The 27,925-nt window shown below is 54.6% G+C and overlaps 2 protein-coding genes across 2 annotated transcripts; one reads left to right on the forward strand and one right to left on the reverse strand.

The window, feature by feature from the left end:
• Positions 1-1,511: 1,511 nt before the first annotated feature.
• Positions 1,512-3,157, reverse strand: MIND_00652400 (uncharacterized protein; the record flags this gene model as incomplete). The annotated part of the gene is made up of 2 exons (XM_037363254.1): positions 2,959-3,157; positions 1,512-2,914 (listed from the first exon to the last, which is right to left on the reverse strand). Exons 1-2 carry the CDS (start codon positions 3,104-3,106, stop codon positions 1,512-1,514), a joined length of 1,551 nt encoding a protein of 516 aa, XP_037221175.1. The 5' UTR covers positions 3,107-3,157.
• Positions 3,158-26,313: 23,156 nt separating this feature from the next.
• Positions 26,314-27,626, forward strand: MIND_00652500 (uncharacterized protein; the record flags this gene model as incomplete). Its single annotated transcript, XM_037363255.1, has 4 exons — positions 26,314-26,386; positions 26,434-26,575; positions 26,623-27,220; positions 27,492-27,626. The coding sequence occupies 4 exons, from the start codon at positions 26,314-26,316 to the stop codon at positions 27,624-27,626; spliced, it is 948 nt and encodes a 315-aa protein (XP_037221176.1).
• Between the last annotated feature and the right edge of the window lie 299 nt (positions 27,627-27,925).

Genomic DNA, 27,925 nt, shown 5'->3' on the forward strand with positions numbered 1-27,925 from the left:
CGGGAGTCGCGCAGGTACGAGGCCAAAGGCTTGTGCTGGTCAGTTCGTCAACCTTGTGCTTCATTCGCACACTTACCTCCCCACAGCTTCCGCCCCGTTGCCCAGGGCCCTCCAACAGCAGCGTCTTAACCAGACTTGCGCGTTCGACTCCTGTTCTAAGCGGGGGCTGCCGGGGCGAAGTTGTTGCCGCCGTTGCCCGCTGCTTCGCGTGGTCTTCATCGTCGGCAGGTAGGTGTTGCGCTCGCTGACGGCCGCGTTGCTGACACATTGACAGTGCCAGTTGGCAGCGGCTCGGTAAGCAGTCTGCGCCGTGTATTCTACTGGGGTGGAGCACGAGAGCAAGGATGGAGCCGGCGTGGTTCGGCAGAGCGGGGTTAGACAGAGTCAGGACGCTGGGCGCGGAGTTAGATAGATTTGGCACAGGCGGCGACTCGAAGGCAGGGCGTGCCGGTTGCAGCAGCGCCAAGTGCCGGAAGTGGCCGTGTGAGACACGGGCAAGACGGCGGGGCAAGCTGTCGCGAGCGGGAGAAGGAAGAAGTGGTTGATAAGCGGACACGTGCGCGCCCAGGCCCGATTTAGCCGGTCGTCAAATCCCACGCTGACTGTTTTTCTTCCACCCTTCTTCCCGCTCGCACTGCCCGGCGCTGACGATGCGTGGGCCCCGCCCGCGCGTATGCGGCATGTGTCTGCCAGGCTGCGGCGTCTTGGTGCGGCGGTGCGAAAGCCGAACCGGGCAAGCAAGCAAATGACTACTTGTGTTAGTTTTTTTTTTTATGGTTATACTTGAAGACTTGAAGACGATGTGTGTAGCAGAAGCGGTCGAGAGAGGCGCCGTGCCGACGGGTAGGCACCTAGGACTCGATCGAAGGCAATTTGTCGGATCCGCCCACAAGAGCAAAGGCCGTCCTTCTACCGCGGACGCATTCCCGCAATTCTGGGGCAAGTCCGCTGTTGAAATCACTGCTTGCAATGTCGAGAATGACCCAGAACGCCCTGATTCGGCCTGGACGACTCCGCATCCTCGGTTTGCCGCAGATCCATCTCTGTTTCTGCCATTTCTGACCGAGCGTTGCAGGTTTCTGGTTGGAACTCGGCCCGGCGATGCACGTGCGATGGATGTCGAGGATGGCGCAGTTGAGGGCACGATCGTGGCTGGTTATGTGTCTGTCATCCCTTCGTTCCGTTGTTGCTGACCGAAGTTTGCAGCTTTCTCGCTGGAACTCGGCCATGCAACGCGCTCGCAATGGAGGCCTGCTTGGGTATCCGCAAGACTGCTGGGGTCAGCCTCAGTATCGCGCGCGCTGAACCGCGTTCCTTACCGCCTGCTAGCTGTGTCCGCGAACGAGTTGCTAGTGTAAAGGTACAATCTTACCTTGGAGAATCTCGCGCTGACGACTACCTAGAGCCGGCCTGGGCGGCAAACGTGAAGGCGGGAGCAGCACGTTTCTTCAATCCAAATACACAGAAAAACACACAAAGAAAGATCGTCCAGTCGTCATTCATTTCAATCATCACCCATCGTACACCGGCGGCCCGCCCTCCGCACCGTCCCGCACTGTTGCGCCCTGAAACCGCACCTCATTCGCAAGCTTTCGGGCGACCTGCGGGCTTGCCCGTGCGCTCGGCGCCCTGACCGGGGCGAGCGGGAGCTGCCGCACCCCTTGGGAGGAAGACGACGCAGCGATGCCCGTGTAGGCCGAGTCCCCGTCGTCCGCCTCGTGCTCGGGCGTGAGCTCCGACGAAACCGCGGAGAAGGACGTCGCAGGCACGTGACTTGGCCGCTGCGCCCGCAGGGGTGGCGAGGACGACCCGGCGGAAATGGCGGACTGGGAGTCGTATGGCGCGTGGTAAGGGTGAGCGGGATAGGGCTGTTGGCCGGGCTGTTGTGGCTGCTGGTGGTCCACAGTGGCCTGGCTGTAATTCGCCTGCAGGGAGCTTGGGAACGGTGCGATGATGTTTTCGGGGGCGCTGCCAGGCGGGGCACCAGGTCGCGAGCCGAGACTCGATTGGTAATAAGTCATGTCCGGCCGTGGTGCGTTTCGGGAGCTGGCTTCGTCAGCGTTCTGGCGGCGGCGGTAGAGAAAGAGCGCGCTGAAAGCCAGACAAGCGAGGAGGACAATGCCCCCGATGACCCCGCCCGCGATCGCGCCGACGTTAGTGCTCGACTTAACGGTCGTGGTTGTGCCCCCGGGAAGAGTTGTCCCGCTCTGCCCGGGGCCTGACATTGTTGAACTACTTCCGCCCCCGCTTGCTCCACCACCACCAGTCCCCGGGGCAGCCGGCAACGGGGGGACAACCAGAAAGTAGTCCATCCACACTGGGTTATCGTTCATCGCGCTGACAACAAGTGTGTGCCGCCCGTCCGCGAGGTCGCCCGAGTTGTAGTACAAGTTGTTGACCTTCACGATCCCCGGTGCGAGAGAGGGCACGAAGAAGGTGGGCGGCCCGCCATCGATGGATATCGACGCATTTGTGCGGTTTCCAGCGGTGATCCCGCCGTAGTACGATATCCCGCGGCCATTAAAGGTGTACGTTAACTTTGCGCCTGCGCCAGGCGTTGCCCTGCTCGTATGCATAAAGTCCTGCTCGGAGCCAAAGTCCGTCCACGCCGGGGTATATGCGATCGTTGTGTCTCTGTCGTCGATGAAGTACGGCCCCGGCCCGTCCACGGTTGCTTGATACGTAATGTAATCAAGAAAGAGCACACAGCGCGCTGGGTCCACGGCTGTCTGTGTTATAACCAGGGAGTGGGAGCCATTGGCGATTGTGCCAGAAGAGTAGAATTGCTCGTGATGGATGACACTAGGCATATTGGTAGGCGTATATGTCGCGCTGCTCCGGTTGTCGAGCACAAAGGAGAGCGCGCCAGCGGTGGTGTTGACGGCGATGGTGCCGTAGACGGATATAGAAGTCCCTAAGCTGCCTAAGAAGACATTGGAGAAGGGAAAGACGATGCACCGACGAAAGAAAACGACGCCGTTGACCCTTGCGTCGTCGTGCAATGCGTAGTCTGCGCAAACTCAAGGTCCGCTCCGGACTTGCCCCAGCTGCCCGCATAGTGCACCGCATCGTCCGCCTCGTCCACGATCACTAGGCCGCCCGGCATCGTCGTCGTCGTCGTCGTCCGTTCGGAGAAAGGAAGGGGGACGGAAGAGCAGGAAGGAGAGAAGTTTTCGCTTGCACGGGACGGTATCACGCATCTGTCAATCACGATCGACCCAAGTGCGCCGCCGCCGCGGTTCGCCGCAGCGCGCGCTAATGCTTCATAGCTAGGCACGCAGCTGAGCGTCCTCCAATCGCGGCTGGCAAGCCCAAAAGCATACGTCGGTGCACGTCTGCGAGGATGTCACTCGGGAATTTACGACAACAAGCGTTCCCACGCCGCGTCCCATCTATCCCCACGGTCGTTGCCGCGTGCGTAGTGCTGGCCAGAATTATATTATGCTTGATTAAATATTGAATATATTCAGAATATTATGAATATATTATGCCCTTCGTGGATCACTTGAATATGATTATGTTTGAATATATTATATTATATTATGACTCTACTATATTATAGTCACAGAATATTCAACTATAGTAAGGGGGATGATTACAGCTATTTTCTCAGTCCATGTACTCAGTCATAGTACTAATCTTAGTCTGAGTTAGCCCTACTTCTGATAAATGTCACATATTATCTATTATAGACACCTATAGTGCACCCTAATACCCTCTAGTTAGAGGGATAGAGGGGGGTACTCTCTCCCTCTAACTAGAGGGGGGTTGAGCCAGTAGCGGGCACCCCCGCTAAATATGGCTACCAAGACGTGTCTTGGTAGCGAGGAAAGAAGCCCGGAGGCTGCCATCACCCTCCCGGCTGCCTCCCTGCCCCCGCCCACTGTGCGCGCTGCCCGCCGCTGCCCCCATGGCCTTGGCATCGTCGTAACGAATGTGACTTGTGTCACCGATCGTTGATTGACATTGCCGATCGCCGCCCGCTGTCGTCGGCCCTGTCGTCGGCCGTCCCCGCTGCTGTCAAATACCCCGCCGTCACTGTCAAATAGTCCGCCGTCGTCGTCCTCGACATTGTCCTCAATGGTGAGCTCAATTCTTCATCAATTCAAATGAAATAAATTGATATCTGACAAAACTTAATGATCGCAACATGATGGTGGTGTCATTGATGTCATCTACTGATCCCGCCCTCCCCCGACGCCCGCCCGACGTGCCCGACATGCCTCCCGACCCCTCTACCCCCAAAAATGAAAAAGTTGCAGAATGTTGGGAAAATGATCCCAGTACAAACCGCTACTTAATATCTTTGTTCGTTCAAGAGATATTCATAAAACTCATTAACTCAATATTGTTGGTAACTCAATCATTAATGTTGTTAACTCAATTCAACTGCACAATGGCTAGGGCTTGAATCTAAACATTGGTGGGCTTGAAACTATTACTAGTCAGCCTTTCTTCATGAGGTTTCCATCTGTAAAATGGTCCAATTAGATCTATATGACCCCATCATTGGAAAATGATCCATCCCAACTTAGAGTGTATCTTCAAATATACTCAGTGGAAATGGGTAATATGGAGCTCACCTTGAAGGTAATATCCTAGGGAAATACAATCTACAGTATCAAGCTAAGAAGTCATTGTATACCCATTGTATGTAGGATAAATTGTATGGTTTACCCAAGACATGGAACAAATGACTGATATCTTTATGATTACTAGATGGATAATCCTGATCTAACTTTATCCTTGTAGGGCATATGGATATAAGTGATTCTATGGATTTATAGCCTCACAGCCTCAGCAGACAACCCTGAATTACAGGGGCTCTAGGGTACATCCTATCATAAGCTGTAGGGCAGATATAGGGAAAGTTAGAGGGTTTTCTGGAAGGTGTGAAGATCCATAACAACTGCCCTTGAGGATCTGTCTCTACACCTCTAAGTACCAGAACTATAGATGTACTAGATTGAGTATAGATAACACTGATTACAACATTGCACAACATCTGGTATAGCTATGGCAGCAGTTGAAGCTCTGTTAAGGTTAATTTGAAGTCCCCTAACAGCCTATACCAATTTCTTAGATCATACTTGAAATTTATTTTGAGCAAGTGTTTTGGTGCGGACAGTCCCTTTCACTGCTAGTATCCCAACCCTACCTTCTGGTGTAACCACTGACATACTTGATTACAACACATATATAGAGGTAAGACTCATTCCAGATATCTAAATATACTTCTCTATCACATCTAAACCATAGAACAAACCCCCTAGGAGTGGAATCTTCCATATAGCATTGTGTGACATCAGTCACTTCTGAAGAGTACAGCCTAACCTTCCCCAAGACTGCTGTTAAAGACTAATGTAGCTATGCTGAATGATTAATGCAAGGCCCTCTACAGCCCAATGCCTTCCAATAGCTTATCTGTGACCAGATCCTTGAGTAATATGGGTATGCCACCTGTGACACCTGAAGGAGTGACATATGAGTTTCTGGAATTCACCTAACATGATAAGCTATTTTTGGATAGAAAACTGTTCCTTGAAGTTCTCTGATACTTCTAACCCATTCCCCTATAGAATCTGGTAAAGTTTGAATGCTTCAAGGCCTATATAGCAAAATTTGCTATGGACAATTTTATATAGAATATAGAGCTGTAGTAAAGATATTGAGGTCATTAGAGTACTACAAGCATGGGTCAGCACCATATATATTCAGCTCATTTGGAAATATGAAGTACTGACTGACATAGTCAGGTATCACACAAGGATACCTAATGCTTGATCATGAGCCTATCTTTAGATCACCACTGTAAGGGCAACCCTGGAGACTCCGACGAAAGCCTAGCAGGGGAGGATCCAAAGCGTGAATAAAAGCTACGGGAAATACACGGAGGGACCGACCTAGCAGGGGAGGATCCAAAGAGAAGAAACTCTAAGGGTCCGCCTGCTAGGGCGCCAACTATATACTGGTCGTCCGTAACTGCCGACGTAGAGCGCAGAAGGCCTGAGCGGCGTCGCAGGCTCTGTCCCAAGGTGATCGTTGGGAGGGTCTTGACGGATCGGTGATTGTGCGGGCGAAGGAGGCCGTGGGACGATGGTCGGGGTGGGTCGGAGCGTCCGAGGGGGTGCCGGTCGGATGCGCCTCGGATGCGTTCGGAGGGTCCGAAGGAGGCCGAAGCGGGGGTTCCCCTGACATCACCCCCCTTTGAATGCGGCGTCCCGACGCATAATACGGAAGGGCAGCGAGTCGAAGGTTGCTGAGGCGATGTGCCGTGGTTTACCCGGTATCTCCGATAGAAGTCCGCAATCTTGTCTGGCGCAAAGACACGGTCGAACCGAACCCACGAGTCGTGTGAAGCATCGTAGCCTTTCCACCTGACGAAATAGTTAAGACGCTTATACCTTATCCTGGCATCCAAGATTTCCTCGACTTCCCATTCGGGAACTCCGTCCTCTAGTTCGGGGGGCGGTTCGTCGTAGCCGGGTCGTCCATCGAAGGGGTCGTCCTGAGCGGGCTCGAGCTTAACAACGGGGAAGACGGGGTGGAGCTTGGAGTAACGCGGGGGAGGTCTAGCTTGTAGGCACCTTTGCTAACCTCTGCGAGCACCTTGAACGGTCCAAGGCGCTTGTGGGAGAACTTCTCGGAGGGCCGAGTCGTTCTAATGTCAGAGGCGTCCAACCAAACCTTATCACCAACTTGAATATTCGGAGCGTCCGAACGTTTCCGATCGTAGTACCGTTTATACTCGTCTTTGGCTTTAACGAGCGCGGCCTTTGCCTCGGAGACGCCGTTTGCTATCCGATCGAAACTCGTTCACCGACTCCAACTCTGAGCGGGCGCCTGGCTCGAAACCCATTCGGGGAGCCGACCAGTGTCAGTCATAAAGGGTACCTGTTGAGTGAAGGAGTGAACGTGGTTGTTATAGGCGAACTCAGCGGCAGGGATAAGCTCGTCCCAGTCGTCTTGTTGGTAGTTGGTGAAGATCCGGATGTACTGCTCGAGCTCTTGGTTAACGCGCTCGGTTTGTCCGTCGGTTTGCGGGTGGTAAGCCGTGGAGGTAGCCGGTTTGACGCCAATTAAGCGCCAGAGTTCGCGCGTGAAGTCAGCGATGAACTGCGAGCCACGGTCCGAAATGTACTTCTCGGGGGTTCCGTGGTGCCTCCTGTAAGGGCAACCCTGGAGACTCCGACGAAAGCCTAGCAGGGGAGGATCCAAAGGGTGAATAAAAGCTACGGGAAATACACGGAGGGACCGACCTAGCAGGGGAGGATCCAAAGAGAAGAAACTCTAAGGGTCCGCCTGCTAGGGCGCCAACTATATACTGGTCGTCCGTAACTGCCGACGTAGAGCGCAGAAGGCCTGAGCGGCGTCGCAGGCTCTGTCCCAAGGTGATCGTTGGGAGGGTCTTGACGGATCGGTGATTGTGCGGGCGAAGGAGGCCGTGGACGATGGTCGGGGTGGGTCGGAGCGTCCGAGGGGGCGCCGGTCGGATGCGCCTCGGATGCGTTCGGAGGGTCGAAGGAGGCCAAGCGGGGGTTCCCCTGACATCACCCCCCCTTTGAATGCGGCGTGCCGACGCATAATACGGAAGGGCAGCGAGTCGAAGGTTGCTGAGGCGATGTGCCGTGGTTTACCCGGGTATCTCCGATAGAAGTCCGCAATCTTGTCTGGCGCAAAGACACGGTCGAACCGAACCCACGAGTCGTGTGAAGCATCGTAGCCTTTCCACCTGACGAAATAGTTAAGACGCTTATACCTTATCCTGGCATCCAAGATTTCCTCGACTTCCCATTCGGGAACTCCGTCCTCTAGTTCGGGGGCGGTTCGTCGTAGCCAGGGGTCGTCCGTCGAAGGGGTCGTCCTGAGCGGGCTCGAGCTTAACAACGGGGAAGACGGGGTGGAGCTTGGAGTAACGGGGGGGAGGTCTAGCTTGTAGGCACCTTTGCTAACCTCTGCGAGCACCTTGAACGGTCCAAGGCGCTTGTGGGAGAACTTCTCGGAGGGCCGAGTCGTTCTAATGTCAGAGGCGTCCAACCAAACCTTATCACCAACTTGGATCTTCGGAGCGTCCGAACGTTTCCGATCGTAGTACCGTTTATACTCGTCTTTGGCTTTAACGAGTGCGGCCTTTGCCTCGGAGACGCCGTTAGCTATCCGATCGCGAAACTCGTTTACCGACTCCAACTCTGAGCGGGCGCCTGGCTCGAAACCCATTCGGGAAGCCGGCCAGTGTCCGTCATAAAGGGTACCTGTTGAGTGGAGGAGTGAACGTGGTTGTTATAGGCGAACTCAGCGGCAGGGATAAGCTCGTCCCAGTCGTCTTGTTGGTAGTTGGTGAAGATCCGGATGTACTGCTCGAGCTCTTGGTTAACGCGCTCGGTTTGTCCGTCGGTTTGCGGGTGGTAAGCCGTGGAGGTAGCCGGTTTGACGCCAATTAAGCGCCAGAGTTTCGCGTGAAGTCAGCGATGAACTGCGAGCCACGGTCCGAAATGTCTTCTCGGGGGTTCCGTGGTGCCTCCAGACGTTCCGATAGTACAAGCGGGCAGCTCCGACCGCGTCTATTGTTGTATGGCACTCAGTGAAGTGGGCGCGCTTCCGAGGGCGTCGACCACTACCATAACCGCGTCATACCCATGGGCCTCGGGCAGCTCGACAATGAAGTCTACGGTGACAGTGTGCCAACGTTCGGGCGGGACTTCGGTCGGATGGAGCTCTCCATGCGGAAGCCTTCGGAGGGCCTTCCGTGCGGCAGCATAAGTCGCAGGTCGCGACGTAGCGTCCGATATGGCGAGACATCTGCGGCCACCAGTAGTTGCGAAACCAACTCTAAGGTCTTGAACCGCCCGGCGTGTCCGGCGACTCGCGTATCGTGGCAGAGCTCGATGATGCGCCTCCTTAGGTCCTTGTCTTTAGGGACTACAACCTTGCCGCGGAAGTACAGGAGGTTGCCGGAGACGGCCCACTCGTCCGAACGTGATGAGCGGGGGCCCCGAACTTGACCTCGGACCTTCAAGAGTTGCCGGGCCGCAAGCGCGACGGGTTCCTCTAGGTCAGGCTCACCGGATAGCGCTTCCTTGATGTCGCGGACAAGTTCGGAGCCAGGCCCAGAGACGGTGACGGCCTCAAGCGCGAACGTGGAACAGTTCGGGGCATAAGAGGGTGACATCCGAGTTGTCGTCGGAGATACCGTGGTCGGGCCGGCGAGAGAGAGCATCGGGACGGCCCATTTGGCGACCTGGGACGTGGTGCAGCGTAAAGTCAAACCTGGAAAGGTACAACGACCATCGGGCTTGCCGACGGTTAAGGTGCTGTGCCTTTCGGAAATACTCCAAATTCTTATGGTCAGTCCAGATCTCGACCGGATGCGCGGCGCCCTCGAGGAAATGCCGATACTCCTCGAGTGCGCGGATGATCGCGAGCATCTCCTTGTCGTGAATCTCGTAGTTGCGCTGGACATCATTTAAGCTTTTGGAATAGAACGCTACAGGGTGCCACTTCCCGTCCGGGGCGGATTGTTGTGAAAGAACCGCCCCCGTCGCATAATCTGAGCTGTCTGCTTCAAGTCGGAAAGGCCGGGAGTCGTCCGGGATCGCTAAGACGGGCTCTGAGACGACCGCGTCTTTGATAGCTTGAAAGGCGGCGGCTTCGGCGTCTCCCCAGGCCCATTTCTGGTTGCGCTAGGGCCGAGAAATCCCGAATGAACCTGCGGTAGAAATTAGCAAACCCCAGGAACTGCTGGACGTCCTTCTTGTTCTCGGGCGGAGGCCATGCGGAGACTCCGGCAACCTTAACGGGATCCATCTCGACGTGGTTGTGAGAGATGATAACCCCCAGGTACTCGATTGACGATTTCTCGAAGTCGCACTTCTCCTTGCGAAGGTACAGCTTGTGCATTCGGAGTCGCCGAAGGACTTCGCGGACGATCTCGCGGTGCTTACGGAGGTCCGAATGCGCGATAAGGATATCGTCGAGGTAGATCATGACGTCTCCTGAGAGAATGAGATCCTGGAAAATGTCATTCATCATCGTTTGGAAAGTCGCGGGGGAGTTCGTCAGGCCAAAATACATCACCAAAGGTTCGAACAACCCTCGGTTGGTCCGAAAGGCCGCCTTCCACTCGTCTCCTTCTTTAATCCGGACGTTATTAAAGCCCCAGCGAACGTCGAGTTTGGTGAAGTAACGGGCGCCCTTAAGCCTGTTGATAAGGTCGTTAATCAACGGAAGGGGGTACCGGTTCTTAATCGTCATTGCGTTAAGGGCGCGGTAGTCCTGGACAAACCGAAGTCCTCCGTCCTTTTTCTTAACGAAGAAGACGGGGGAAGCCATCGGAGATTTCGAAGGGCGGATACGGCCTGTGGCAAGTCCCTCCTCGATGAACTCGTCAAGTTCGCGCTGTTCAAGGGGGAGATCGGATACACCTTGCAATTAGCGGGCTTCGCGTCGGGAACGAGTTCGATAGCGTGGTCCCAAGCCCTCCGCTCTGGTAACGTGTCGAAGGACTCCTTGTCAAAGACGTCTTGGAACTCCTTGGCCCAGTCCGGAATCTCCGAAGGGGGGGGCCGAGTTACGGGCGAAGGCCTCTGCAAGGCGTTGGGACACGGTGCTCCCAGCGCGAATCTCCTCGATTGGGCGAAAGGAGGTGTAGAAGATGCGGTCGCCGTCTTCAAGATGCTCGTCGTCGTCAAGGTCTGGTGAGCGCTCCGGAGGGGTCGAAGGAGCTCTGAGTTCGTCGTCGGCATCGTCTGGGCCAGCGATATCGATAGCGCAAACGGTGGGGGAAGGCGCCCGCAAGCAAGCGCGATTTAAGGAGTCGGAGGCGGCGAACCTCAGCGCGCTCGGTCCGTTCCTCGTCGCGGCAGGTGGAGCAGCTTCGGGGCAGCGGCTCATTTTCACCTCCTTTGTTTCCCAGTTGATCTCGGGGTTATGCTTTTTGAGCCAGGAGTACCCGAGTATCAAGTCCTGTTTCCCAAGGTGGGTTACAGCCAGCTGAACGCGCGTTGGAGTGTGCGTTGTATCGTAGGACCAGGTCCGCGATTTGGCGAATAGACCCAGCATCATTGGGGGTGCCGTCGACGTTGTAGACCGGTATGGGTACTGAGAGATTTCGGACTGGCACGTTGTTTCGGTTGACGTATTCTGTGTCGATAAAGTCCAAGTGGCTCCGCAGTCGACCAGACCTGAGAGGGAGAGCTTGAGCGCGTTCGCAGTGGACTCAAGCTCAAGAGGAAGGTGGAGCGAGTTAACCCCAGGAGCGGCAGAGATGGTATAGCTGCCAGGTAGCTTTTTCTCCCAGGCAAGTCGGCGAATCCGAACGGGGGGCTTCGGAGGGGGCAGGGGGTGCGTCTTTCGTTTCAGGCTCGTTGTAAGGCAAGGGAGTTGATTCATCATACAAACAAGTGAAACGATTTATGGACGCGAACGAGGGCACACCAGTCACTCGTCGCGGGGACAAAATCCTCTGCCGGAGCCTCCGAATGCGCCTCTGCTAAGGCCGCGGTGTCGGACAACCGCGCAAGTAGCTCTCCCAGCATCTCATCGCCAAGTTGCTGGATTACCTCGTCAAGGATGTCCACATGGCGAACATCGGCGGGGAGCGGACAATCCCGAGCCAAGTGGTTGGGGTCGCCACATCTGAAGCAGGCTCGACGAGGGGCGCCCCGAGCCCTAGTACGATCCAACTCCATAGGGACGGGAGCCGGAGGTACCGGGACGGGGGCGCGGGCCGCGGGTGGCGCAGGTGCGGCCACCGGGCGGATGGGGAACGGAGTTGCCGAACGAGTGATGGGGAAGGCGCCGCGGAGCTCCCGAAGCGGTCCGCGGGGTAGCCGTTCCCTTAATGAGCTTCGCTCGCACCAGGGCTTCATATTGTCGGAAAGCCCGAGTGCGCCAGCCCAGATAGTCACGGAGGTCTGGGGGGTCGTTTGAAGACGTGATGCCGTTGTTGATCAGGGGGTCAAGTCCGTGGCGGTACTTGGTCACCTTAACCAACGCGTCTTCGAAGCCAGCGAGGTCCATCAAGTCCTCGAAGTCGTCGGTATATCCGTAGACATCCCGCGTTCCCATGTGATAACCCCGCTTTCCAACTTAGCGCGCGAGGTCCTGTTCGTTCTCCTCAACGAACCGAAGGCGAAACTCGGAGAGGAACTGGCTCCACCGAGGGAAGGGGAAGGGGTTTTTGCTCCCATGACGCTCTGCCCATTGCTGAGCGGGTCCCTCCGCCATATAGGACATGGCGTAGCGGACGGCCTTTTCTTCACTCGGCTCTCCGTTAACCACGAACAGCAGGTGTACCTACTACAATGCGCAGGAAATGGGGCTGCGGCCCAAATATTCAATGCGCAGGAAATGGGCACCTTCCCGGGCAGCTGGCGGCCAGCCTCCCGGGCATCTCGGCAGATGATGGAAGTGACGGCTGATGCCAGGGGACACTCATCAACACAGGATCTCGGCAATCATCATTCCGACGATCAGCAGCAGGACATGTCAGCGGCTTGGCATTGCTTATATACGACACAGAGGCTCTCCTCGACACCTTCACTATCTACGCTGCTTCTTCTTCCTGGGCTTCCCTCTTTCGGCCACGATGGCTTTGCCTCCCGAACCCGAATCGGTTTCCACAGGGGCCGGCGTTGACCCGTTTTCCTGGGCCCCATTCTCCTTCGACAAGCTTTCTTGGCCCATTTGCGTTGTCTTCCACCTGTGCAACTCTAGGTGAGTGTCATATAATCAAGTAAAATTGCACACTCACTTGGTCATTTCAGCCAGAGCCCACGTAACATCCTCAACAGCATCCTTCCACTCCTTGCTCGGCTCGGAATCCCCCTCCCTCCTTTGGCTCTCGAACCACCATGCCAGACACTTCAACACGCTCAGCATTCCGTTCTTTCCAGGAATGTCCAATGCCGACCAGTCACCACCCTCCATCTTCGACAAACCCTCTCCCCGCCAGTCAGGGTTGATATCGATCCACCACTCGCGCCATTTCTTTCCAAACGCTTCCGGCTCTGGTATAACTGGCGACCAGTTGAGACGGCGTCCTCGCCCAATCCAGCTGTGTACTTCTTTTGGCCGACGCGTGGCGCAATATGCGTCTGTCTTTCCCAAGGTCAGTCATCGTGCAGTATTTCAAAGCGTAGTCACTGACCGAAATCACAAAACCAGACTGGCCTTCCCATCCCATCCAATTCCCAATCATTCCAGACCATGGGTCGTTCGCGACGGAAAGAGTCAGATGTTTGTCGCAAGCCTCTGTCGCCCAGGCTCCATCGCTCGTAACGGCTGTCTTCAAGTTAGAGGCCTGTTTCTTCGAGGCCGAGCGGGTCACTGGAGGCGTTCTTTTCGCAGTCCCATCCAGATCATCGTCCGACTCCTGATCGCTTCCCGATGCGCTGTCACTTTCAGCGTCAGGCGTCTTCTTTTTCCGTTTCCCCTTCCCTCCCATCGCCGGGCCTTGGTCTGCGCCAGCCCAAGTATTGTTCCCCAGGCCCAGCGCATCGAGTAACGCGCGATTCCGCAAGATGTTCTCCTCACGCTCGTTCTCGTATGCAGAGTTCCACCACATCAGCCCTATCTGCCGCTCTCGCTCCTCCTCCGCTAAAGACATCAAATGTGCACGTAAAAGCGGACCAGGAGGGTTTTTGAATCGCGCGAACGCCACGTTTTGGTCTGGGACTTGGTCGGGTTCGGGGTTGACATTCAAAGCGGGAGGCGCGGAGTCGGTTTCGGCTGGTGCAGGAGATTGGCGAACTTGGCCCGACTCCGCTTCCGCTCGTGGTGTTATCGTCTCAGCGGAGGCTAAAGCATCGACGGCTGAGTTCGACGTTGAAGCTACAGTTCCTTCGGTCGCAGATTTGCCAATTGGGTCAGCGGATTTCGTAGACTCGACATCTAAGCATTCAAATATCGTCAGCTTCTCGCATGTACCCGACACATGTCACGACTCACGTTTCTTGGCCACAAACCGCGAAAAACATCGGATTGACTCAGCGTATGCTGTTGGCTCGAGCTGGGCGAAGTCATTCCCTTCTTCGCCCACTTCCCGCGAGTGTAGACTGCAAATCAGGTCAACAACAGATAGGCAATGCCGCCGAAATCCGACCTTTCAACCACGACATTCAAGCCGCTTGCCGATTCTTCAATGGCTCCATAGTATAGAGCCACGTCGCAACGGGTGTACGGGCGCAACTAGATCGAGCAAGGGTTGCACGACTTGGGGTAAACGTCGCCTTGCTCTGCAAAATCAATGAGCTTGAGGGACATCGTCAACGAGAAGACAACCACGCACTCTACAACGTCCTCGGGCGCATCCGACGCCAAACCTATCTTGTCGTTCTCATAAGCCTCCATAGCTTCCTCGTAAGCGTCGTCGGCTTCTTGCGTGATGCGGCGTTGTACTTCTTCGCCTTCCTGGTCAAGCAATCGCGCTGCGACTTCACCGCGAAGCTTGAGATGATCCTTCGCGGGCGCGCCGCGATGGTTGGCTGCAAACTCTCGTTGCACCTTTTCCTTGAAGTCGTCGTGCCTCATATAGAACTGAGCATCACTGGGACGACGAGGCTGGGGTCCCTTGGGAGCTCTCAATTGCTTGAGCAGCGGCAGCCAAGGATTCTTCGCGGCCTTGACTTCCTTCTGCCGAGCAAAGAGCCGTAGTGGTAATATACAGCCTAAAGTAGCCTAGGTACTGGTAGGATATGCAGTGGGCTAATAGCCTAGGAACCCCTGGTGCCTAGCAGTTGCTAAGTGGTTTAGCATCTTTTGACAGGCTTCTACCCCGCGGCCCGGCGTTGGTCTAGACTGGCCCTTGCCTTATTAGGACGGTCTGATCAAATCCATCATTTTCCCTCCTCACGATCAATCCTGGCCTCTGGCAATCGCGGCCATCCATGCCATCAGTTGGTTGGCTCCAGCCATCAACTGCTTACCGTTTTGGATTATATATGATGTCATTTGGCCCTTCCACGGTATAACTACAACGCTGAGTCCTAATACCTAGTATTGAACTTATCTTAAACCTATCTTGCAGGCATAGTAAGCTACTCTATATTCTTCATATAATTTTGTAGTGTTTCTATTTTCCGTTCTCAAGGTCGCCGCTGTCGCTCGTTTCGACCAAGTCAAGATGGTCATGTGATCTGCCTATTCCTTCAACGAACACAAGTCCATGTTGTAAGACCTAATTAAACACATTTCAAGCCCAAGCTACTCGACTGATTACTTGTCTATGCTATGTCGTCTTCTGTTTCTTGGGCTGTGGTTCCTCTTCTTCCTCGGCCTCTTCCCGTAAGCCTTCGCAGACGAGGCAGACGTCCTCGACTGCATCGAGCCAGTTAACCGTTGGCCACACGTCGTTCTTCTTCTCCTCGCACCCCCCACCAATACAGCATTACAACTGCCGTCACCATTCCATTGATACCTGGGGCAACGAGTCCCCCCCAGGTTTCATTCCCCCTCTTCGCACTCCCGGGCCGTCCTCCGCTCGTCGATCCTCTCCAAGCTGGCTGCAACGCATTCCACCAGCTCCAAAATTGTTGGGAAAACATCGCCACGTCTTTCACTGCACAGTAGGCAGGTTTCGCAATACGCCTGTGTCGAATCCATTCCGCTAATTGCGAGGGACGATGGTCGGCACCCAGCCGGCCCGAACCATTTGCGTACTTATATGCCTTCTCCAGCTCCAAGTACTTGAGGAGCATTCGATTAAACGTCGCGCCAAGATTGACTGCCGAAAATTCCGCATAGACCTTGCAAATCCAAGCGGACGCAGCAGTACTTTCCGGGCAATCGGGTATAGCTGTCAATGTTTTGGCCGCGTCCAGCCGAAGGAGCTCCCTCAGCATTCCCCCACCAGCTCGCGGTGGTGGAATTGGCTTGGGTGGTTGCTTGTTGATGGGCTTCGGAGGCTGCAGCCCTGGCTCCACCGCGAGCGGTTCGGAATCGGCAGATGAGGTAGTTTCGTCTATGAGAGGAGGAATGTTGGTCACAGGAGCCGAGGTCGAGGGGGAAGTGATGTTGGCGGCGCTGCTGGATGGTAGCGGTTCGTGTGGTGGAGATTGCGGGTTCGCATCGAGCTCCTCGTTCCTGTTCGAGGAGAGGGATTCTTCAGCCGGAGGGTCGATCGTTGTCTTCGATGATGCCGCTGCCTCCAGCGGCTCTAGCTCCAGCGGTTCTAGCGGCTCTAACTCCAGCGGCTCTAGTTCAATGTCGCTGCCTTCGCTACTTGAGGGAGGCGGCCCGTCACCTTCAGATAGGCTCAACTCAGTCGCCCCTTCTGAGTCAACCTCCATTTCACTCATACCGGCTTTGTTTCGCAGCGAACGACGAGGTGGCGCAGTCGGGATAGGTTTCGGCTTTCGCGGTGCTCGGGGTTTGGCTCCCTCGTCAGAAGGTATGCTTGTAGCGTCCAGCAAACCCAGTTCTTTCAGCATCTCCTTCTGTTTCTGGATGTTATCGAGCCGTTGTCGTTCGTAGTTCTTCCGTCTTTGGTAGGACGAGATGCTCGCCACGCTTTCGCCGCTGTCGCTTTCGCTGCCGCTTTCGCTGTCGCTCTCGTCGATGCCGGTCGCCTTGGGCCCAACAGAAGATTTCTCCTCGTCAACAGAAGAATTGGCCTCCACAGAGGACTTCGATGAGCTCGTTTCCGACATCTTCCTCTTCCAACCGTATCAGCGAGGGATCGTCCAAAGACACGGACTTCGACGAGCTGGCGGCGTCATTTGGTTGCAGCGAAGTTTGGCCGTCGGAAGTCGCAGACGAAGCTCCAGCTACAGAGAGTGCGGACGCGAGGCGCTCTTCATAGGCTTGAGAACAATATCAGCTTTGAGATATAGCACAATTCAAGCACATACTAAACGCGGTTTCGAGATAGCTTTTGAATTTCGACACAAATTCCCTTTCCCAATGTATTGGGTCCCATTCAGGAAATGGTACGGGAACAGCGGCGTGGTTGACCCCCACGGATAGTCTACAAGCCATGTCAGTTTGACGTCAATGATGTCGGGCAGGGAAACCCACTGGATGGTGCGTATTTCTCCCCCCCACTTAGGTATTGGGCCGCCCATCGCCATTAAGATGTGCATCCCCGTGGCGTCGGATAACGGTCGGAGGAGCGACTCCAGAAAGGCTTCGAGTTTGTCTAGAACTCTAGAAACCCCGTCAGAACAAATTCAGACACAAATTGAGGAATTGACGCACTGTTGACGGAACTCTGGAGTTTTTGGTGGCCAGCTCCTAAGTTGGGCCTCGTACTCCTGTTTATTTTTTCTCTCCGATGGCGGCTGCGCGGTCCTTGAAGGTTTGCTTTCGCTTTGGGTCCATCGCATTGAAAAGCTCCAGCGCCATCTTGTTGTTTAGGTCCGGCGGAGGAGGAGCATCGATTTCGTCTTGGCTCGACTTTGCATGCAGGCGCGACTTCCATCTCTCCACCACCGCTGGCCCAATCTCCTCAGCGAAGCACTCCGACATGAAAAGCTGGTGGGCGGCTGGCTTTCGTTTGGGTGGTGGGAGCCCGAGGTGATTGGCGAGGAAGACAATGGTGTCTTCGACCTCGGGCACCTTGGGGAGTTGGCTTGTCTTCGCTGGGCCATTCACGGGCGCCCCTGCCCCGTCTACAGCACTGTTCTTGCCCTTCTTCTTCCTGGTCTTTTTGGGCCCATCGTAGCGATTGGTGAAGTAGCGAATGATACGCTGAGAGAAGAGAAGGTTAGCCCGTGACCAGTCATCATGATGACGATATCACTCACGGCACACAGAAGGGTGGTCCGCTCATCCTTTTCCTTTTGCTCTTCTGCTGAGAGCGTCTCCTTTGGCGGGACCATCGTCGAATTGTACTCCGGCAAGGGTAAGTCGGGCTCCATGTGATCTGCGATTCGCCAGCCAATTCTGAAGAGGAACTCGTTCTGAACTGAGGTGTAGAATGCGGACAGTGCTGTTGTTCCCGCTAATCGAGCAGCCAGATACTCTTGCCATCGTGGTTGGAATATCGCATCCTCCCGAATACCCGACGACCAATTCTTGGTGTTGATCTGGAGGCGGGCTTCTTTCGACATCTTTTGGGGCTTCGCCTTGCCCTTCCCTTTGCTATTCGTCGAGCTACTTGGACTGGAGAACGTGTCAGTCATCCGCTTTCCTCTTTACGACTCCCCCACATACACAGTTTCAGTACCCTTGTCTTTCTCGACATTTGAAGTGGGGGGGTTCTGGAGGTCTATAACCACGTTAACTCGGGTCGGGAACGATGGTTTACCAACGACTCACCCTCCGCTCAGGCGCTCTCCAGACGATAACTCGTTCATGGCACTAAGTGGTCGACTTCAAAATTCGTAACTACTGCCTGATGGCCTGCACCTACCATCTGAACAATCAGCTGGGGACGATTTGTGCGGATCCTTGGCCGGGTCAAGAGTCCCGGCTAAACCGCTCACGAGTTCAAAAAAGAGGGTACGTGTCGAAAACGGCCTTAATCAACAAGCACCCAACAATCACATTCTTTGAATAGCGAATCCACGATAATAAGCAAGCTTCACACTCCTTCCTTTGCGTTCCCCACCTCATTACTACTAGTATGTCGAATCGATCCTCTCGACCTCCATCGCATGGCTTTGGCTATCTGCCGCTCGAGCGATTCCCTCAGCTCCCTCCCCACCCTAGTGAAACCCAGGTATGCCCCTGACACCATCACTCTCCGCATCTTTCACGTTCGCTTAGCCTGGTCGTCCGGACTGTCGGGCGGTTGCGGTGTACGATTACACCGGCGCAATCCAGCACTTCGTGCTGGCCCTGGATACCACGAAGCCCGAACCGCCCACCCTGGGTAATCAGGCCGCGATCTTACGGATGTTCTGGGAGAACACGCCCGTTCTTTTGCGATGTTTGTCGGGTGCAGCTTCATTGCGCCGTCTCCCGAGAAGACAACGTGGTTTTTTCCTTCTTCACGGCCTGTGTACACGGCCCGATGTTTAATCGCCCGCAAGAATACGGGGCAGAGGATGACCAGTCGGGCAACAGTGATACCGACTCCGACCACAGCCATAGCGAGCCCGAAGGTCAAGATGATGACGCCGTCAATCTGGCCACTGCACTCATCACTGAAGAGGTCGGGTATAACCCGATCCTCGGCAACTTGGTGGTCGTCAAGCATAAGCTCATTGACGATCTCCCCGCTCGTCTTCTGGAGGCCGAGCTCCTGGACGTGCTAACCGACGAGTTTCCCCTCCTTTGGGGGCTCGTTCTCAGGTAAAGACAAGTGCTGCCCTCCCCACCTCACTTACTCGTCCGCGCAGATCTATTGTGGGAGATTGGGAGGATGCTTCTAAGCCCTATCTGCCATCGCCCTATGTGTTTTACCGTCAGCCAGTGCCTCACGAAGTTCTGGCCCGTCGGGGCTATCGCTCACGCTTGGAGCGCTTGGTGGAAGCGCATGGTATCGAGGTCCTCGGTAGTAGCTTGTTGCCGGCATCGCATGTACCCACTCCCCTATCGCGACAATGATTTTGTACTTGTAATTATTCATTGGACAATTTAACAAGTATATGTACAAAACGACGTGATATATTAGAACGGTCCCTCAGGCACATCTTCGCGTACAGGCAAATCGTCGGAGGCACTAATGGCTGCTCCGGGCATGCGCCCGCGAGCCAAGAGCAAGACCATGTCTGGATTCTGATTCTCGGCTTCAGGTGTAACCGGGAGGTGCAGCCGACAAATGAAACGACACTTGAGGATGCCTTGCTAAGACGACGTCAAACGAGCATGAGGAGGTGAGAGGGAAAGATACCATGGCTACCAATGGGGGCTCGTCGTGCAGCGTGTTGTCTAACTGGAGGAGATGTGCGACACAATACACAGTCGCTCCACGTTCCAACGTCTTAATGGGAAAGCACTTGGGTTCCGCAAGCCAGGAGCTGTCCTGTTCCAAAGCATGGGTTACCTGCAGCGGAATTGAGTCCGTAATTGAGTGAAGACTGGAAAGAGCGTACCAAGCGAGTCTTGCTCGTTATGTGAGCAAAGATATGCCCCGTTTGAGCGCCGTTGCGAGCGCGGCGTATCCAACTATTCAGGCTTTTAATGTTAGCGTTCTGGGTCATCCGGTCTTCCAGTCGGCCTAGCGCTGTGAGCAGCTCTTTGAAATCTGCTTGCATGGCATCGCCATCGAGCGCCTCGAGCACAAGATACTATAATGTCGTCAGTAGGATACGAGCAAGACGATGAAAACCGCACGCGTTGGTCACCCTCCTCCACGATGGCGGCCACCCGACCGGCGAAGCTGATTTGCCAGTGCTTTGCGGAGTGTGGATTGACGAATGACTGTAGGTGACCACTGGGCAACTCGCAGTCTGGTCCCAGCACCCTCATTTGGAGCGCATCGTCCCGAGTGGGTGGGCCAGAGAAGAACCGAGTAATGAAAGAGGGGTAGGCGGACATGGTGGACAAGCGGGTAGATGGTATTCGAAAGCAAGAGGCGGTATGATGGGTTGATGTACTAGTAACGACTGTTACCGATACCCGCGGGGCGATTTGCGAGACAAGCCTGAGCGTTTGCGACAGAAGGGTCGATGACATTTCTCGTTCCGAGGTGGTAGACTGTCAGCACAGTGGGAGCAATATTTATTCAAACAAACCGTAGATAAAACGACCGATACATATGGCGCGCAAGGAAGATGAGATGTCTTTCATAAACAGTGTGCTCAGGCGTACCAGGCGTGTACAGTTGCTGTATTTGTCGCATATGGATCCAATCTTGTGCGAGCAACTGCTTGACGTCGACGCGTAAAGCATCAAGCATTGGCTTTCTACCCAAGTTGTGCCATTTTGCCTTAAGTGAGGCTTCACGAGCGCGTTCTTGTCGCAGGAGGAAGCCATCGACGAGGCATGCCAGCCAGTCCTGGTAGTCCGAGTCCTCGGGCTCACGCGCAGCGGCGATTGCTTCTAGGTCGAATGGCGGAGGAGATAACCAATGAGCAAAATTCTCCTCTCCGGCTTCGACGCCTTCCAATGCTGTTTGGAATACGTCGTAACTCTCGCGGAGTGTGGCGCAAGCCCAGTCTTCTACCAGATCCGGTAATGAAAGGCGAGGGATATGACTTTTAGCGATTTTGCGCTTGCCTCGAAGACGTTCACGTCGCACTTGTCGTCCTCTGTATAACATTGTGAGCTCCAAAAATGCTATCCTGAGTTGTCAGGTACCGTGTGCTATGGTCGTATCGAAAGTTGCTCTCACGGCGGGCAGCCCGGCGCTCTTGTTCTGTGGCATGCCGGCGACGGTTCACCATGAAAGAGTGGATTGAGTTGTTCTGGGTCACCAATTCGAATCAAGTAATGGGTTGTCACAGTCCTGAGTGTGCCACAGCTACTGACAGCAATTGCGCGGATTTTAGTGGTCAACCCATGAGTATCTTCGGGCGCCCTTGGTAGCTATCATAGACACACTAATCGGCCCAGGACCATGTCATAGGTAGATTTATTGTGGTTTTCTTCTGACCCGTCACCCAGCATCTAGGTCTAATTTTTTAGAGTGCGCCGCCGTCAGCTGCGGGCATGCCATCCAACACTCCTGTAAGCTGTTTCTGCGTTATCGGTAAGGATTCTACCTCTCATTATTGTGTTTTCAATGACCCGACCCACATCGGCCTGGATCGGCCCATCGTCCCGGCTCACGTCAGCGATGACTTATGTGCTTCTATCTGCCATGGCCTTTTGGTGCGAACGCCTCAATGACGCTCAAGGGAAGCATACGCTCAAGGGAAGCACAAGAGGTGGATTGGGTGAGTTGGATTACAATGCACGACTGCGCTACTTTTCTAGAACTACTTCACTACTTTCGCTGGGCGACGAGGAAAAATGAAGCGAGCAAAAGAGTATGTCACGCGAGAACGGTCTTCCCACTCAGGATACTCACGATGGATCTCCTCCTCCACTGCCAAGTCGTGTCTGGGCTCGTCATACATCGGCTTCCCGCACTCGGGACAATCCCAGCGGTGCTCCAGGTGCATGAAGGTGCAAATGTAGCAAGCGCTATGTTTGCAGTTTGGGAACCTGCGTGCTTGTAAGCAGGTGGATGGCAAGTAAACGAAATTGCTTCGTACCACACAGGTTTCGACTTGACTAACCCACAGCAGGAACATTTGTGGATGGGCAGCACCTCAGGCAATAGAGGCGGGCGAATTGTCGAAGAGTAGAGACTGTCGCGGGTTGGGAAGCCGTCTGGGAAATCGCGATACCCTTGCAATTCTTCAGCCACTGGAGGGCGCCATGCTGTTGGGGGTTCTTTGCCTTTCGCGATTTTATCTAGACGGTACGCAAAATCAAGAAGGTCAGCGGCTAGACAACGCGTGAGTCCACAAATTCAAGTCAGTCGCACCACTCACCATCCAGGTCTCTGGCCTTGCGCTCTAACAGACAGAGATCATTTGTGATGCGCGAGAGATAAGACAAGAAACTCACTAGGGGCGACGGTGTACGACTCCAGCGTGGTCTGCTTCGTTTTTGCTTGAGGACGGGCGGGTGAAGCCGCTCGAGGCGGAGTTGGAGTGGTTGGGCGAGCACGTTTTGCACGAGGAACTGTGAAACGAGGGAATGAGTAGCAGCAACGCAATGCAGGTGAGCAACCACAAACTCTTATGTCCCAGAATGACTATCTCCTCATCCTCCTCAGCGTGACGAAGCTCCTCGATTTCTATAACCAAATAAAGTGGGTTTCTGTGCCAGATGCAACGCGTTTACGACTCACCACGGGTCAGTAATTCTTCGATGTGGTGGTCGGTCAAGGGTTTCTCGCGAGTTTGGCCCTTGGATGGGGACAAGGGAGACGGTGAAGGTGGGCCGGTCGACATGGCCCAACAATCGGATCAACGTTGACATTCTGGGGGTTTTTAAGTCCTGCCGTTTGCAGATCAAACTCGTTTATTTCCTCCATGGACTCAGGTGCGAACCCTTCTAACTTTCTGTGTTCTTCGTGTGATCTTTGTGCACAGGACCTCCGCCCCTTCTACCGCCCCTCCCGCACCCTCCTGGCAGACAACAGCGGACGCCTGAGCGTATACCTCGCCCTCCGAAGCCGTATCCCTGGGCACAGAATAGAGAGGGAGTAGAAATCGGGTGGATGCTGTTTCTAGGCCGACGGCCACCCGGCCCACCACCCCTACCTTATCGTGCCAAGCTGTAGTTCAGTGTCGAGATGTGCCTTTCGTCGGACGGGAAGCCAATAGCCAGATCATACTTGTCGCATGTACTTGAAATCTGCATAAAACGCGCAACAAACTTTAGCGAGTTTATGGCCTCATCGCAGCCCTCGTCAACGCCCCAGCAGGAGCAACCTCAGGCGCACCAAAGTATGCATTTGGCCCGTCTCCGCTCATAGCCCTTGACTTGTTTATTCTCAATAGGTCCATCGTTGCAACGCGGGGAATCCTACCGTAATCACGATTACCTGTTTCTCCGTGACATCGGCGTTCCGGTCCACTTTTCATATGATATTGCTTGTCAATGGGGGGAAAATGTGGCGCGGTATATTCAATCGCCTGAGCCGCCTAATTGCTGACCGTGCTCTAAGGCCAGTAGCGCAAGCAACTCGTTTAGAGCAGCCTGATTCAACGTCGAATAGCGGTGCGGGCGGTGTCGCCGAGTCTAGCCAGCGCCAGTCGCACACGAACTGAAGAAATATGCATTTTCCCAAGTACTATAGAGACTATCATGTAGATCACTGATTGATTACTGATTGATGTCACACGTGCGCACTTGGCACAAACCTTCATCCAAGCCTGACTCCTAACCGTTGCGGCTACACAGCACAGACGCCTCATTCCGCCAGCAAAAGGACTCTGGCCCTGGGGACTGCCCACTTGTGAGTTCTCTGGTCTTCTCCTCTCTGCTTCTCTCATGGGTCGAAAAAAAAAGAGTCAGGGCGGCACGACTTTCATTTACCACGACGCTGGCCACAATCCCTCCGCCGACCTAAGCTATCATCTTGCCCCCGACACCACCCACGTCACCTTCTCTAATATTGCTGCGCAGAAGCGCGCTCGCTTGGACGATGCATCTCCGGATATCATAGACGAATACGCCGAGTTCCTACCTGAGGAACCCCTCCACCCCGAAGAGCTGGCTGCTGTCGCGAACACGATTACCTCCCGGGGAAGATGTGGTCCAGCAGACCATCTACGAACATGTCATTGGGGAGGATGAGGTAACGGGAAGCAAGCGGACGCGATATGAGAGCTCAGTGCGTGTCCCGAATATATTTTGACTCTGGCTTGACAATGCTTTCCAGGATGAGCCCATGAAAGTCTGGTGCCGTGTCAGCCACCTTTTTCTCGACAACTTGATTCGCCACGATAGTCTGGGCCAAGATCTGAGCGAACCCGCCTGTTTCTTTTGCCACCGACGCTGCGGACGACCACCACGACGACGACCAGAGTCAAGGCTGCGACGAATCTCGGTCGCGGTTTTTTCGCTGTGAAGACTGTGGTGTCTTCATGCAATGCCACACATGCTTGACCGAACGGCATGCAACGAACCCATTGCATGTAGTTAAAGTGAGCTCTTTTCGTGCCGTGCAGAGAGGACTTTCATTAATGTCATATTAGGAGTGGAACGGCAATTTCTGGGAAAAGGTCGCGCTACATCGGCTCCATCTGAAGGACGAATCTTCTCGGAGCTTACGGATGACCTATCAACTTGGCCATCAAGGCCTTGCTTGTCCTTTTCCTCGTCCATTACAAGCTTTGGTTGTCATCGACACGACAGGCGTTTTTACGCTGGATGTTAGGTGAGCCATCCCTCCGCGCAACTTCTTGATAGTGACGATCTTCAGACTTTGCGGCTGCGTGAATTCTCTACAATACAACCTAATCGCCCAACTTATGGCTAATCGCTGGTACCCCGCCACCGTCAACGAACTCGGCACCTGCGCCACCTTTCGCGTTCTCGACCTTTATCGTCAACTCAATGTGGTGGGCAATGTTAGTGCCCATGACTTCGTTGGCACTCTCGAGCGGCTGACTGATCCGACAAACCTGGGGAAAACTCCGGTGGGTCGGTCGCTTTTGAAGGTGTACTCGCTGACGGAACTACAGGACCGATACCGCACCTTCAGTCGCATAACCAGACAGTATGCATTTCTTCTCCGCCTTAAGCGCGCAGGAGTCGGCCACGAGGCGACCGCATGGAATCCTCAGGCCGGTGGTGCTGCTGAAATAATGGGGCCAGGGCGGATTGCCGTTCGTTGCTGGGCATGCCCCCGCCCGGGCTATAATCTCCCCGATGGATGGGAAACTTGTGGGCCAAACGACAAGTACGCCATTTTGACTTTGGACGATAGATATATGCCTAACACTCTTCTCAGGTTTCTGTATAGCTTGATGCTAGCACTCGACGCGAACTTCAGGTTGAAAAACCGCATTCGGGCGAACGAGAGAAATGATCCTTCCCTGGGGTCAGGTTGGGGCTATTTTGTGGACGACGAGCCGTATCGGGAGCATCTCCGCGATTATGTAGCTGAAGAAGATGTAAGTTCATCTTCCTGAGCTGGGCAGCACGGTAACTTACGCGCCGCACAGGTCAGTACCTGTATCGCATTTGCTGCGTTGATGCAGAAGGATACTCGGTTGACGACTGGCCTTCGCGTCTCTGGCGTGGGTGGTTGTGTCTGTGCTAGACATGGTCTCATTCGCGCAGGAGGGCTTGGTGACCTCCAAAAGGGTGAACGGTATGTTTCCGCGGACATTTCGATTTCGACTTTTAACAAATGCGCTAGCTATGCAAATATGGACTACATCTTTATGCATGCACTTAGTGATGCCCGCGTGAAACGTTTGGTCGTTTCGTACGACATCGCATGTCAATGGAAGATACGGCTGCGGGAGCGCGTCGTTCATATCCTCGAGGAGTCCAACATCCCGCCCAACCTCGACGCCTTCGATATCGAATTTGCGCTTCCTGTTTGGCACGCGGCTGCACACGAAGAAAACTGTCAGGCTTCCAACTCTCTGAGCTATACTGTCGGTGTTGGTAGGACGGACGGGGAGGGTATCGAGCGGACTTGGTCCATCTTGAACCCAATTAGCTTTTGCGACAAAAGAAATGGGTCAAGGGAATCGACACGACACGATCGAAGACCGAGTTGATCACATCAACTTTGAGAAGAACGTGGGTCAAGGTCAGTCGTCTGGGCTTTGAAAGTTTCAGATAATTGACGGTCATGCTGTAGCTCAGATTCTGGCACGGAAACTCATCATCGCCGTCGCTGAACGCGACCAGCAAATAGGAGAATTCATCGAGGTGGACAGTAGCCTGAACCCAACGGTTCGACGAGAGTGGATGCAGCAGCTGAAGGACTGGCTCGCGGACAAGAACAAGGCCAATCCATATATGATCGCTGGGGGAAAGAATGGTAAGGACCCCCGTACCGGGTTTGCTAGTCATTAACAACGATTTCAGCTGGTCCTTCCGAAGCCCAGGTCGCTGCAGAACTAAAGCGAGCAGAGGTGAACGAGGCGCGGGAAGGACGGGGCGACTTTCTGGATGGCGCGACGACTGCGACGGCCTTCGTGAAGGCCTTGCTCCACTTGGAGGATATGAAGTTCGTTGCTCCTTGTTTTTCTTAACAAGCATTAAAAGTGAAACCAGACGACGCATCAAGAATGAAATACGAGGGTCAACAACGCTCAGCGCTGAGCGCTCGGTACAAATCGAAGAACTCCGAGTGTCATTCTTCAAGAAACTGAAGATGATACAAAAACAACAAGATGTCTTCATGCCTGGTGTCGAGACACTGAGGGTGGCAGAGGAAGCTTGTCGCGATTCCGATCGTCCGCCTACGAAAGCCGAGGACGTCAAACTCTGGCTACCGTCCGATTTAACGGAAGCGCAACGAGGGAGGGCGAGTCGAGCAGCACTCTCAACGGTGGAAGCCAAGCTTCGAGAGGCTCAGTGTGGCGATGCACTCTCGCAGATCCGCAGCCTACTCTACACGAAGACGCACTTGATTCATCATCGTAATGCGAACGCGGTCGGGCAACGGGCCTCCACAAGATCAAGCACGCTAATATCACGAGTAACGGACCAGATAAGGAGGGAGGCATTCAAGTATCGACAGGCCCGAGCTGCTTTAACGCGACTGATGGGGCCTCAACATCGACCAGACCTGGCAACACTTGAGGATAGCGACCTCAACGTTCGCGCCGAAGAAGAGAGTGATGCGGGGGCAAGACTTCGGCTGGGACGGGTTGGTGCCTCGCGGCGAGCTCGGAATGAGCCTACTGCTTCTGGAAGTGGTGCTGTATCATGGATATGGCGAACGATTGTGAGCGATGACAATGAAGTTCGGATGCACGATGGTATATTAGCACTTGAGCTTTCATCACATTGCTAACTAATGAATAGCTGTTCGCGTCAGATGGGCAAAGACGTTGGCGCGACGCGATCGCTGGATTGAAGAGGTTCGGCTGCTACGGGAGGAGATGAAACGCGTGCTTCGAAGCCTAAAGGCAGAGCAGCGCGCATGGCAGCAGAGGGTTGAGTGTGGGCGAGAGGTGGTACCAGAGATCGCGGCAGGTTTGAAAGCATATGCGAAAGCGCCAGGTGGCGGTACACAGGTGGATAGCCGAGCGCTTTGTGGCGGAGTGGACTAAGCCGGGGAAGGTGGCTGTCGAGGCCGTGTTGCGGAAGGATTTGTGCACGTACCAGCAGCTAGTAGCGGGGGGGGAGGAGAGGGCTATAGGGCTGGCCGAAATACCCGAAGTCGTAGTCGAATAGCTCCTTTAGACCAATTTATGGCCGAAACGGCTCTTTGCCTGAAATGGAAAAGAAAAGTGAAAAGAAACAAAGCCACAAGGCTAGGTCGCTGCAAGGATTGATGTGTTAGATCTGGGATCAGATTTTGATTGAGCATCACCTGGCCTGGGTGCCGAGAGCCGCCGAGCAGCCGCCA

This window comes from Mycena indigotica (assembly GCF_014461135.1).
Source record: "Mycena indigotica strain 171206Taipei chromosome Unknown Mind.scaff0005, whole genome shotgun sequence".
Taxonomy (NCBI): domain Eukaryota; kingdom Fungi; phylum Basidiomycota; class Agaricomycetes; order Agaricales; family Mycenaceae; genus Mycena; species Mycena indigotica.